The sequence below is a fragment of the Ylistrum balloti genome, unplaced genomic scaffold, assembly GCF_031769215.1.
Source record: "Ylistrum balloti isolate Yb309-2 unplaced genomic scaffold, AGI_CSIRO_Ybal_v1 Utg371464, whole genome shotgun sequence".
Classification (NCBI taxonomy): domain Eukaryota; kingdom Metazoa; phylum Mollusca; class Bivalvia; order Pectinida; family Pectinidae; genus Ylistrum; species Ylistrum balloti.
The window spans coordinates 393,577-407,753 of NW_026782764.1; the positions used below are offsets into that span (position 1 = coordinate 393,577).

At 38.6% G+C, this 14,177-nt stretch overlaps 1 protein-coding gene across 1 annotated transcript in view; it reads right to left on the reverse strand.

Annotated features, from left to right (window-relative positions):
- Window positions 1–14,177, reverse strand: part of LOC132562610 (abnormal spindle-like microcephaly-associated protein homolog) — a 44,728-nt gene that overhangs the window by 10,982 nt on the left and 19,569 nt on the right. Inside the window, exons 18-23 of the mRNA XM_060227361.1 lie at window positions 13,279–13,473; window positions 7,860–11,747; window positions 6,488–6,637; window positions 6,048–6,239; window positions 4,648–4,840; window positions 4,174–4,328 (exon numbers count right to left, since the gene is read on the reverse strand). Coding sequence (XP_060083344.1) covers window positions 4,174–4,328; window positions 4,648–4,840; window positions 6,048–6,239; window positions 6,488–6,637; window positions 7,860–11,747; window positions 13,279–13,473 — 4,773 coding nt within the window. The remainder of the gene's footprint in view (window positions 1–4,173; window positions 4,329–4,647; window positions 4,841–6,047; window positions 6,240–6,487; window positions 6,638–7,859; window positions 11,748–13,278; window positions 13,474–14,177) is intronic.

The window sequence follows — 14,177 nt, forward strand, 5'->3', positions numbered from 1 at the left end:
ACAGGTATCACTTCCTGTATCTACAAATGTATCCTATCTACATATACAGGTATCACTTCCTATATTTACATATATAGGTATCACTTCCTGTATCTACATATACAGGTATCACTTCCTGTATCTACATATACAGGTATCCCTTCCTGTAACTATATATATACAGGTATCACTTCCTGTATCTACATATACAGGTATCACTTCCTAAATCTACATATACAGGTATCACTTCCTGTATCTACAAATACAGGTATCACTTCCTGTATCTACAAATACAGGTATCTCTTCCTGTATCTACAAATACAGGTATCACTTCCTGTATCTACATATACATGTATCACTTCCTGTATCTACATATACAGGTATCACTTCCTAAATCTACATATACAGGTATCACTTCCTGTATCTACAAATACAGGTATCACTTCCTGTATCTACAAATACAGGTATCACTTCCTTAATCTACATATACAGGTATCACTTCCTGTATCTACAAATACAGGTATCACTTCCTGTATCTACAAATACAGGTATCACTTCCTGTATCTACAAATACAGGTATCTCTTCCTGTATCTACATATACAGGTATCACTTCCTGTATCTACAAATACAGGTATCTCTTCCTGTATCTACATATACAGGTATCACTTCCTAAATCTACATATACAGGTATCACTTCCTGTATCTACATATACAGGTATCACTTCCTAAATCTACATATACAGGTATCTCTTCCTGTATCTACATATACAGGTATCACTTCCTGTATCTACATATACAGGTATCACTTCCTGTATCTACATATACAGGTATCACTTCCTGATAATATCAGATGATACAAGTTAGCACTGAAATGAACATAGTTTTGTAGAAACAAACTAATTCAATGGTTAATACATAAGACAGCTTCAGTCTTACTAAAGAAAAGTAAAATACATATGTAAACCAACATTCCCTTGAAATCCGTTGATATTAAGCAAAGTTAATGCACAGAAACCAGTTGGAAAATCATAATCATAGTGTCTGATGAATGATGCATAAACAGTAATAGATGACATCAACCTCAGGCTAAAGGAAAGATACACCTTCAAACTAAATTTGATCAAAATTCATTCACATTCAGCGAAGTTATTGTAAGGGAAATAATTAGCAAATCAGAGTTGAAGTGCTATGTACAATAAATTCTGCTGAAATGTCATCAAATGATGTTGGTAACCAAACTCAGACTGAAAGATAGCTGTATACACCTTAAAAACCAAATCTGATTGAAATCCAGTCACATTTAGCAGATAGAAAGTCAAGCAGAAAAGACACACACTTCCAGCTCAATCTTGATGTAAATGACAGCCTGGTATCTGAAATGTGTGCATATCCTGTTTAACCTAACTGAATTTGTTAGTGTATAATAACTTCTCTGAGGTGAAGGTAGAGAGGGTTCGGTATCACAGGTGGCTTAGGATGGTGTGAAGATGAGCAAACTTAACTTTTAATTTTTAAGAAATTAATATCCTCCCTTTACTTTGAAAAGATTGGTAAGTTTAAGGACTGACAATAAAAAATGTTCACTCATCTTGATAAAGTTTTGTCATTGGACTAAGATTTTAATTGGCAAACAAATTCATTAGTATTGATTAGTCAATATATACTGTAAATTTGTGTGTACAGAGCACACTTTTTTAGGCAAAAGTTGTCATGTCTAAAAGGGGGTGTGTACTATACGAAGGAACATGCCATTCTAGGGGTTATCATCCTCAGTTCTCTGTCTGCCATATTGGATTACCTCCCTTTACATAAATATATTTAGAGTCGTCAGTCATACATGATAAATTAAAGAAAAAAAGCAACAAAATATGAAATAAATTTTGAATGTTTTAATGCAATTCATTATTTTTTTATATATAAAGACTGAAGCGGTTAATAGCACTGAAGTTACTTTCCACTAAACACAGTCACCAATCACTTTCTTAACTGTGTGCTAAACAAACAGTCCCTGAAATCCTTGGAATTCCTCCTCATCGTTGTCATTGTAAAAGAACACCGGATCGAAGTCTCCCTCGGAAGGATTTCATTGTTGTGGTAAAACCGGTCGTAATTATCCTCCACGTCAACAGCAACGGCGGGTCTACTAAAAGCCCATCCTATTGATGCTTTGAAGTCGGTGACCTTATGACCTCTCTGGATCTGCATGGCCTGCACACGAAGCTCTGTCGTTCTGACACCAATGCGATCACATTCAAAATTATACAGCTCTCTCTCTCTCCATCTGTCGGCTTTTCTGGTCAGAGGTTGGGACTTTAGGCGTTCTTCTTTGATCTTCCATGCCCGAATGTTGGATTCTGTGATGTCAAAGTAGGTTGGCAAGACAACCAAGTCTTTCGGCACAGTCAATGGCCTCCAGTATCTCTTTGGCTGTAAATAATATTTGCTATTTCCCCATGTCGAAGTCGTTGTAAGCAATCTATCATTAAGTACCTTCGGATACCGCGGTGGGTACAGATACCACGACAGGTCATACCAATACTGAACATATCACCTGCTTTTATGGATACAGGGTAGGACTAAACATTTCCAGACTTAAAACAATATCGTTTTCTGGCCAATAGCACGTGTTCAGCCCAAGCAGGGTGTCATCAATCCCCTTATACTCAACTTGTTACCTGTTAATGACCATTATTCAATTAGCCTAGCCTTCCATGCTTGTTAGGTAAGGCACCTTCGTGAATTTAAGATAATTGAATGTGTTAGGGTCACGCTCATTGTGGTTTCCTTATTATCGATGGATTAAGACATTAACTGATGCATTGCGGTAACTGGTAATCAATATCTATATCATATATACTTTCTATTATTATCATTTTTAAAAAATCTGAACCCAAAAATGTACCTGCACACTATACCCGCAGATTTAGTGTGACATGATGTAATTATACTCATTAGTAAGTAAAGCTAATGCATTGCCCTGTTGTTGGATTTCAAAATGTCAGATCCTTCTAATAAAAACCATCAGTAATTGTCTTAAGAGATATATATTTTGATTACGAAGTCAAATATTATACATTCCTTTGAAAGACTGGATTCTAATTATGGGCACCTAAAGCGAATTCCTGCACCTGTGAAATAATGTACAAAATCGCAAATCCATAACACTTGTTCACTATCCTTCTAACACTGGTTCACTATCCTTCTAACACTGGTTCACTAAACTTCTAACACTTGTTCACTATCCTTCTAACACTGGTTCACTATCCCACTAATACTGGTCCACTGTCCCTCTAACAATGGTTCACTATCCCTCTAACACTTGTTCACTATCCTTCTAACACTGGTTCACTATCCCACTAATACTGGTCCACTGTCCCTCTAACATTGGTTCACTATCCCAATAATACTGGTCCACTGTCCCTCTAACCATGGTTCACTATCCCTCTAACACTTGTTCACTATCCTTCTAACACTTGTTCACTATCCTTCTAACACTGGTTCACTATCCCACTAATACTGGTCCACTGTCCCTCTAACAATGGTTCACTATCCCTCTAACACTTGTTCACTATCCTTCTAACACTGGTTCACTATCCCACTAATACTGGTCCACTGTCCCTTTAACATTGGTTCACTATCCCAATAATACTGGTCCACTGTCCCTCTAACAATGGTTCACTATCCCTCTAACACTTGTTCACTATCCTTCTAACACTGGTTCACTATCCCTCTAACACTTGTTCACTATCCTTCTAACACTGGTTCACTGTCCCTCTAACACTGGTTCACTATCCCTCTAAAAATGGTTCACTGTCCCTTTAACACTTGTTCACTATCCTTCTAACACTGGTTCACTATCCCTCTAAAACTGGTTTACTGTCCCACTAATACTGGTTCAATATCCCTCTAATACTGGTTCATTATCCTCTAATACTGGTTCTCTATCCATCTAACACTGTTTCACTGTCACACTAATACTGGTTCACTGTCCCACTAATACTGGTTCATTATCCTCTAATATTGGTTCACTGTCCCTCTAACACTTGTTCACTATCCTTCTAACACTGGTTCACTATCCCTCTAACACTGGTTCACTGTCCCCCTAAGACTGGTTCACTCTCAGTGACACCATCACAAACTGGTATGCAGTGGCCCTCACTCTCAGCTAGGAAGATGATATTTAAAGTGGTTACCTTTGCTAGGTTGAGCAGAATGTTGATGGAATACCGGATGATCTCCATGTGTGGTTGACTACGATTACAACTCTGTATCAGACGATAGATCACTCCGACGGCATTAACGTTCACCATCCGCTGGCAACAGGCTGGTGACAGACGTGTCGATGTTTCTGTGAAAATATCCAATTTTACTTTCCTTATCACAGAGTTTCAGTAAAATTTTGCTCATGTAACTTTATAAGAAACGACACAAACATCTCAGCACTACATTGGGGGGCATATTACTTGATAAATAGTAGACTGATTAATAAGATTCATCTGTTTTTTTGCTGGTTACATTAAAACATGAAATGAAATTCACATTTGACATTTCATAATGGATTTTTAGCTGGCCTTTTGTATGATACTTGTGATGTGTCTACATGTAATCCCTATTAGAATGTGATACCATTAACAGTAATATTGTGATTATGTTAAGTTAAGCCTTACCGAGATGAATCAAAGCTTCAAGGATCTGTGACAGCTGCTTGTACTTAAGGAGATAATCCAGTGCTGATTCTGTCCTGTTCCCTAGCTTTCTATCCTCCGTAGCAGACTTTGTCGCCTCCTTCAGGTTCTTGCGGATAGTTTCAAATTTCTTTGAGCGATAAGCCTTTCTTACTTTCCTGCCTCTCCAGATAGACTGAAAAGGAAAAACCGAATTTTGTTTAAATTTTTGGGGTTATAATACACTCCGTCTCTTATTAGCATCATTATAAGCAAGCTAACAACTGCTTATAACACTATTTCCCCCCAATTGTGACAGACCACACAAAAAACCTAGTTCCAATAACATTGGTTCACTATCCCTCTAACACTGGTTCACTGTCCTTCTAACACTGGTTCACTGTCCTTCTAACATTGGTTCACTGTCCCTCTAACACTGGTTCACTATCCCTCTAACACTGGTTCACTGTCCCTCTAACACTGGTTGGTTCACTGTCCCTCTAACACTGGTTCACTGTCCCTCTAACACTGGTTCACTATCCCTCTAACACTGGTTCACTATCCCTCTAACACTGGTTCACTATCCCTCAAACACTGGTTCACTGTCCCTCTAACACTGGTTCACTGTCCCTCTAACAATGGTTCACTATCCCTCTGACACTGGTTCACTATCCCTTAAACACTAGTTCACTCTTCCTCCAACCCTGGTTCACTAGCCCTCTAACACTGGTTCACTGTCCCTCTAACACTGGTTCACTATCCCCCTAACACTGGTTCACTCTTCCTCTAACAATGGTTCACTGTCCCTCTAACACTGGTTCACTATCCCCCTAACACTGGTTCACTCTTCCTCTAACAATGGTTCACTGTCCCTCTAACACTGGTTCACTGTCTGTCTAACTCATGACACCATCACAAATCAGTATGAAGTGGCACTCATGTTCATCTATGTATAGTTACATTACTGTGCTTTAAAAAAGGAAAGTTCCTCTAAATGATGTTCTTCATAGTCCTGTCAAATCAGCCTTTAATGACCTCAGTTTAAAATGACTATCGAAAAACGTTCAAATATCATGAATGTAAGGTATATGGTGTTGAAGAATTGATGACACAGGTTTACAATTCCCTCCCCCTGTCTATAGCGACCAGTTCCTATTACCAGCAGTCACCAGTGACAGTTTATGACTTTCATGCCAATACAATCTATTATTTAGCTATGGTTTGCTCCCTGAGCCATACTGTGATAAAGACTTCTTCTAATCTAGACATAAATTATACCCTGGCAATATACAAGGTCTGTTTTCAAGAGTTACAGCCCATACAGAAAGAAAAATCTGTGACTTGTTTTCACGAAATACACAACAGAGAAAACAGACATTTTTATGTATGATCTAGCAACAAACCTGAAGTTTTATGACCGATTCTTCTCGACGGACGATCCATCGTCGTGCTAGCCAACTCCTAACAACTGCCTGCAGTTTTATCACAGAGGCCTGACGGAGATGGAGATACTGTCTCGCCCTTGCCTGAACCACCCTGACAGCTGACACAAACCGTAGAAATCGCATACGAGCCAACTTTGCCTTCATCCATCGCTGCAAATAAACCCAATATCTTTGATATATTGTAATCCAGTAAGGTTCCATTTTTCTTATCATAAATGTTAATGTCCCCCAAAAATAAAATGTTCGGTTTACATATGGTTTTTACGCTGGAAATTTCAAGGAATAGGAAACACATGTTTAACATGTTTTGGCCTCACTTCATCAATGTCCTTGAAGTAAGAATATTTAAAAGCTGCTGATGCTTATCATTTGTGTTTTTACTGTCTCCCAGATCTCACCTGTATAATTATGATGGTGTTAAGGCGTTGCTGTGCAACCAACAGGACTCGGTAGTTACGGTAACAGCGTTGTATTTTCATGGCAGACAGGTGGGCAGACACCACTTCACTGAACTTGTGTAGGTACCTCATTCTTCTCCTCCTCAATACCTGTTCACATAATTACACAAGTCTTACATATAAAACTGATAGTAATAGAACCTACTGTTGGGGTCAAGACTCCCTCAAAAGAAATCAACATTCATCAAAGCATTGTTTAAAAAATTTTTTTTTTTTTTTTTTTTTTTTAAATTTACAAACTCTGGTGATTTAAACAAAATTTTTAATCAAGAACCTAGTAATTTTATCAAAAAACAGGAATTTTCAGGTGTCTGTTTCTCATGCTTTTACTCCATCCTCAAAAAATTACAATTTTTACAGTATCTAGCCCTTTACCACTCTGAAACCGTCTTTGTCTCTCTAGCCATTACATAACACAGACAAACTCTCAAGGCATAAACCTCTCATTATTTATATAGAAAATAATGGTCTTTACAGTATCTAGTCCTTTACCACTCTTAAACCGTCTTTGTCTCTCTAGCCATTACATAACACAGACAAACTCTCAAGGCATAAACCTCTCATTATTTATATAGAAAATAATGGTCTTTACAGTATCTAGTCCTTTACCACTCTAAAACCGTCTTTGTCTCTCTAGCCATTACATAACACAGACAAACTCTCAAGGCATAAACCTCTCATTATTTATATAGAAAATAATGGTCTTTACAGTATCTAGCCCTTTACCACTCTGAAACCGTCTTTGTCTCTCTAGCCATTACATAACACAGACAAACTCTCAAGGCATAAACCTCTCATTATTTATATAGAAAATAATGGTCTTTACAGGATCTAGTCCTTTACCAGTCTTAAACCGTCTTTGTCTCTCTAGCCATTACATAACATAGACAAACTCTCAAGGCATAAACCTCTCATTATTTATATAGAAAATAATGGTCTTTACAGTATCTAGCCCTTTACCACTCTGAAACCGTCTTTGTCTCTCTAGCCATTACATAACACAGACAAACTCTCAAGTCATAAATCTCTCATTATTTATATAGAAAATATTGGTCTTTACAGTATCTAGTCCTTTACCAGTGTTAAAATCTCTCATTATTTATATAGAAAATAATGGTCTTTACAGGATCTAGTCCTTTACCAGTGTTAAAATCTCTCATTATTTATATAGAAAATAATGGTCTTTACAATATCTAGTCCTTTACCATCTTAAAACCTCTCATTATTTGTTGTGAATTTCAATCATGAAAAAGTATACACATTAAAGATAACATGCAGTAAGTTCAGTTGTCTGGTAGTTCTATAGACATACCTGCTCTGCTTGTCTCCTCTTGAATGATCTGTAGGCATTTTGTATACAAGTTGCAGCACTGTGCTGTGTGCGAGTATGATTCACCCTTCGTCTGGCTAGGGTTCCTCGTAATGCACTCTGTAAGAGTACGATACTCTTGGTTGTACGACGATACAGATTCCTCTGATGATACATCCTGTATACAGACTGTATAACAATGGCTGACTTGGTTTTCCTCACCCATCGACGGGCTAGGTAGCCTCGTAAACAGCACTGAATTTTCATCGCAGCCTCATTTCTCCGTTGCATCCATTGACGAAGCCTCTGTCTGAATAAAAACATTCTCATTGCCCTTTGGAGAGATACAACTGCAAGCTTGCGTCTTTCTTTCTCCCGACGTGCTATGCATGCTCTGTGATGGGACTGCAACACTATAGCAGCATTTTTCTGTCTCATGAAATCTTGTCTAGTAACAAACATTCTGAAAATTTTCTGGATTACAATGGCTGACCTGACTCTCTGCATATGTCTTCTGGCTTGTTGTTTCCTAAAAGCAGTCTGGATTACTATGGCTGCTTTCCTTTGCACAAGGAATAGGCTCCTTTGCTTCTTTGCAGCTATATTGGCCTTGAAGCGAGTCTGTACAGCGACAACATTATTGTATACTTTCCTATATTGTCTCTGTGCAAGGAATCTTCGCACATGTGCTTGAATACAGATCACGGACCTCAGGGTGGCATGGTATTGTTTTTGTACCAAGTAAGACTTAACATGAGCCTGAATGGTAATAACAGCGCCTAGTGTAATCAGATAGTCTTTGCGACATTCCTGCATTTGGCGCTTTGAACGAACAAGTTTTTGACACCTAATAGTGACTGCTTTCAACTGACAGAAATGTTTTCTTTCTTGAATCATTCTGACATGTGACTGCAATAAGATGACTGCTTGTCTAGTTTTTATGTACATCATCTGGGCTCTACGTTTCCTCCAAGCTGATTGAAACACGATGGCTGCAGATCGGAGATTTTGAAACCAGCACCGTTGTTGATGACTTGCCAGCATGGAACGGTATTGTGTCTGACAAACAGTGACAGCCCACTGAAGTCGTCTGAACGCTATCCTTTGTAACACACCACGGACCAGGGCCTGGACAAGTATGATGTTGGAAAGTTCACGAAGATAAATCCTTCTAGCCAGAAAACATCGGTAATGTTTCTGAATGACTACAGCTGCATTTTTCTTGGAGAGATAGTCTGAGCGTACAGTTCTAGAGTAGAGCCAGTTTCTATACCATGACTGAATGGTCGTCACCGCCTTGCGCTGTTTACTGTATGATAACACAGCCTGATGAGTTCTATAAGAACTCTGTATAACTACAGCAGCTGCATGCATCCTCTTTAAACCTCGCCGAACCAGATGGCCTCGAAATGCAGCCTGTATTGTCATGGCTGCACCTTTCTTGATAAGGAATGCTCTTCGCATGTTAATGCACTGCCTCCTGGCAACAAATCTGCGCTGGATAAGTACAGCTGCATGACAAAGTTTGACGAAACGCCTCCTCTGCAGAAAACCCCTGACAACTGCCTGTGCTGTGATCACACGAGATTTGTCCATTTTCAGAGCTTGAACAGCTTTATGACATCTGTACCAGGCTTGAATAGTGACTGCTGCAGCCCTCATCCTGAAATATTCTGCCTTGATTTGTCGGGTAAACATGAGGTTCCTGTACCACTGCTGTATATGTATACTTGCTGTTCTTTGCTGTTTATACAAGGTAGTGGCTCTATGGGCTCTGTAAAAGCTCTGGAGGATCACAGCTGCATTGTTATATCTATCCAATTCTTTACGGACTGTGTACCCCCTGTACGCTGCTTGTATTGTCATAGCTGCACCTTTCCTCACCAAGAACTCCTGTCTAAGGCGTCGTCCCGCTAACTGTGCAGCAAATCGCTGTTGAATAACTAAAACTGCACCTTTCAGCCTCAGAAACCTTTTTCGTTGAAGGTAGCCTTTGACCTTAGATTGTATCATGCTTGCTGCCGAGTTCATCGTTGCTACTTCCTGTCTAACCACATGACCTCTGAAGTATGCCTGGATGGTCAAAACAGCACTTTTCTTTGTCAGAAATTCTTCTCTTACTCTGTTTCCTTCAAATGTTGCTCTGACCTTCTGTTGTATAATTAAGGCTGCCTTTCTCACCCTAAGGAACATATTCCTCTGTACATGTCCCTTAAACACTGCCTGAATTTTAGTGGCTGATGAATGTTGACACTTTATATGCTGTCTGACCTTGTGACCTCTATAGAAAGCCTGTATTGTCATAGTAGCACCCTTCTGTACTAAAAACTGTCTTCTCACTCTTTCTCCCTCTCTGTGAGCTCGAAATCTTCTCTGTACGTTTACTGCAGCAGCCTTCAGTTTCCTAAACGCTTCCATTTTCTGATGACCTCTGATGTGAGCCTGAATGGTTATAGCTGCAGACCTCTTTGTTAAAAAGTCTGACCTTGCCCTGTGACTTCTGTAAACAGATTGTATTTTCACCACTGAGGACCTGACCTTTTCAAATTCTGACCTTGCCTTTCTGCTTTGAGTAATTGCCCGTGTCCATCTCTGTAGTGTAACCACAGCAGATCTCACTCTCAGGTATCTCTTACGGTCTTGAAGACCTTTGAAGTGACTTTGAATGACGACGGCTGCAGCATGAAGGCGTTTTATGTTCTTTCTGATCATGTGTCCCCTGAAATGTGCCTGTATTGTCATGGCAGCTCCTTTCTTTATTAGAAATTCTTTTCTTACTATGTTTCCTTCAAATTTTGCTCTGACCTTCTGTTGTATAATTAAGGCTGCCTTTCTCACCCTAAGGAATATATTCCTCTGTACGTGTCCCTTAAACACCGCCTGAATTTTAGTGGCTGCTAAATGTTGACACTTTATATGCTGTCTGACCTTGTGACCTCTATAGAAAGCCTGTATTGTCATCGTAGCACCCTTCTGTACTAAAAACTGTCTTCTCACTCTTTCTCCCTCTCTCTGAGCTCGAAATCTTCTCTGTATGTTTATTGCAGCAGCCTTCAGTTTCTTAAATGCTTCCATTTTCTGATGACCTCTGATGTGAGCTTGAAGGGTTATAGCTGCAGACCTCTTTGTTAAAAAGTCTGACCTTGCCCTGTGACTTCTGTAAACAGATTGTATTTTCACCACTGAGGACCTGACCTTTTTAAAATCTGACCTTGCCTTTCTGCCTTGAGTAACTGCCCGTATCCATCTCTGTAGTGTAACCACAGCAGATCTCACTTTCAGGTATCTCTTACGGTCATGAAGACCTTTGAAGCGACTTTGAATGACGACGGCTGCAGCATGAAGGCGTTTCCTGTTTTTTCTGACCGTGTAACTCCTGAAGTGAGCTTGAATCAAAACAGCAGCCTGTTTCTGCAAAAGGAATTCCTTTCTGACTTCTGCTGATTTTTGCCTGGCACGATAATGTCGCTGTATGTTTATTGTAGCAAGCCTGAGTGACAAATACCTACGTCTGTCTATCCATGTCCTAACTGTAGCCTGAATTTTCACTGCAGAAGCTCTTAGTCGGAGGAACAGTCGCCTTTGCACCAGACTTTGGTATCTACTCTGTATGGTGATGGCAGCAGATCTTATTTGCAGGAATTCTTTCCTATGACTCGTCATAGAATGATGGGCTCTATATCTTCGCTGTATACAAATCACAGCCTGTCTGACTTTTCCATAGCGTGATCTTTGTAAGTACATCCGTGCTTGGTTTTGTATGATAACACAGGCAGACTTGATTTGTCTGAACCTTTTCCTTTCCCTGTGACATCTCCAAGCAGCCTGAATTCTGACAGCAGCTGTCTCTTTCTTGGTCATTTGCTTTTTCAGCCACTTCCTGACGGCCACCTAAAATCAACAAAACTAACCACTGTAAAATGTTACTTTATTCTAGGTTGTGAGGTATTAAATTAATTGGATGTTATAAAGTTGTTAAAAAGTTATCTTAAATCACCTCTTGGTGACTATCACTTCTAACCCTGATGCATGATTTTAAGCTACAAAAACAAAAACGAAATGGGACACTGCAGTTGAAATTCAAAGAAGTTTTTAGATTACAAAGTATTTGCATTTCTCAATTTCACTTGAATTACAAAGATAAGGTGAAAGGTGGAAGACAGTAAACAAAGTTGCCTTGTTTCAGACAAAGAACACGATTTGGCTATGATCCAGCTACACAGTTGTTAGTACAGACGGGGTTCGCCTTGAAGTTACACTAGCTACCATCCACAAAAAATACTAAGGATGTCAACTTGATAGAAACTACGATTTGATATTCATTTGATTCTGTATTCAAATATTTGTCCGATTCAGTATTTGAATATTTGTTTTCATGTCAGAAGGCAGAAGTTCCACACTACTGTATCGGTAATGTCTTACCATTACAGAACAGAATGGCATCCACAATGGCTCAAATTTTGGAAAAGGATAAGCACAGCACATAATTAGTTTAACGTCAGCTTTTAGGCAATTGAACGCTATCATGAAAATGCAAATATAATGCAAAAATATGTCTAAAGAAATAGTTAGATATTAAGACACAAACATATCCTTTTAGAAAACTTCGAAAACAGAATTAGCAGAATCATCATAGCACTGTATGACATGTATTGGTTCTTTATTGTTTATATGTACGATGGTAACAGTAAATCCACTTCTGATACAATGGTGGCCTGTGCTGCATATATTTAGCCATGAGATTATTATTATCCGACTAAAAGTTTAAGAAAAAGAGACATTATTTTCAAGCTTCAAACATAGGTCCAGTAATCATTATAATATGAAATTAATGGACAATTCTATCATTTTTGCTCATTTTAAAGTACACGTGCAGAAATGAGCTTTAGAGACAAAATTTTGTTTTTGCTTGCATCTGTCACAATAACTGCCACTAAACCCTCAGTGGATAAGCAGACATGTGTACACCTGGCTGTGGAGATTGCCTTGATAACAGTGACCTCAGACCATCCATTGATAGGCTACTCAATGTCAAGATGAATTGTACAGATGACGAAGTTTTATTTAATTGGACAATTCATCAACAAATAAGAGATGAATTTTAGCAATCTTCCAAATGTTAATTTTTCATACTTGCAAAAGTGAATATTTGTAAATCATTTTCGTATCCGAATACTGCCCTACAGAGTGCATATACACGGTATGTTAATATTCTAAATTAATTCCTTAAACCCTTTTAATAAACAGAAAGGTATTATGTATATCTGTGCTATCCTTTTACCGTCACCATATTATAAACTATGTTTTACAAATGGTTCTTGAGTAGAATGCCCCTTGAAATGTTACAAACAATACACCTTTATATCATGACATGAATCCACATCAATCTTTTGTATTACTGAGTAACAAGGTATAATCATACCTGTAAAACACAAGCAGCATTTGTGCGACACCTTTCCTCTTTTGCCGCTCTCAGCTGTGCGATAGTCCTCCGAGCCAGCCACACCCTCACATGTTTCTGTATGACCTTTGCCCCCTCATTTCTCCTGACAGCCTGTCTGGAACTCAAGAAACGTCTTGCTGCTCTTTGGATGACAATAGCTGCGTCATGCTTCATCTAAAAACATAAAGTATTGAGCTTACTGGATTTATTACATGTGTTTAAAAATCTGTTTTGAATAGACTCCTTTATGACTATTTCTTTTGAATACAACCAGACCAATGTCAAGGAAGGCCCCTGCCTATAACCTATTGCACAGGTTTCATATGCCAGGGCAGAGCGAAAAGTAGCACTGCATGGTCCTGACCTAATAAGGATAATTTCTCACCAAGTTAAGAATCCATTTCACCACCCATTCTTGAGAAAAAAAATAAAAAATATCTCAGCCAATCAGAAGCCACTGTGGCCATATTCAATTTTCCAATCTGCATGAGAAATATCAATACTTGTTTGGGACTCCACAAGTATCATTCATACCAAATAAGAAGTCAATTGTTCCAGCTGTTCTTGAGGAGAAGTTTTTAAAATGCCTCAGGCAATCTGAAGCCACAGCATCTATATTAGAATTTCCAATCTGCACCAAAATCAACACATTATTGAGGGAGGCCATAATGACCATTTGCATAAGTCCTATAACTCTTTTAAATATGCACAGATTCCAATGGTTATCAAATCCTAGCTATATCTTGTATACATAAACATACGTACCAAATATGGTTAAAATCTAACTGCAAATAGGCAGTGTGCGCTAAGTAAAAAAAAAAGGTATATTTATGGCGTTCAAAGTCCAGTAATTCTTGCAAATAATGATGGATGACAAT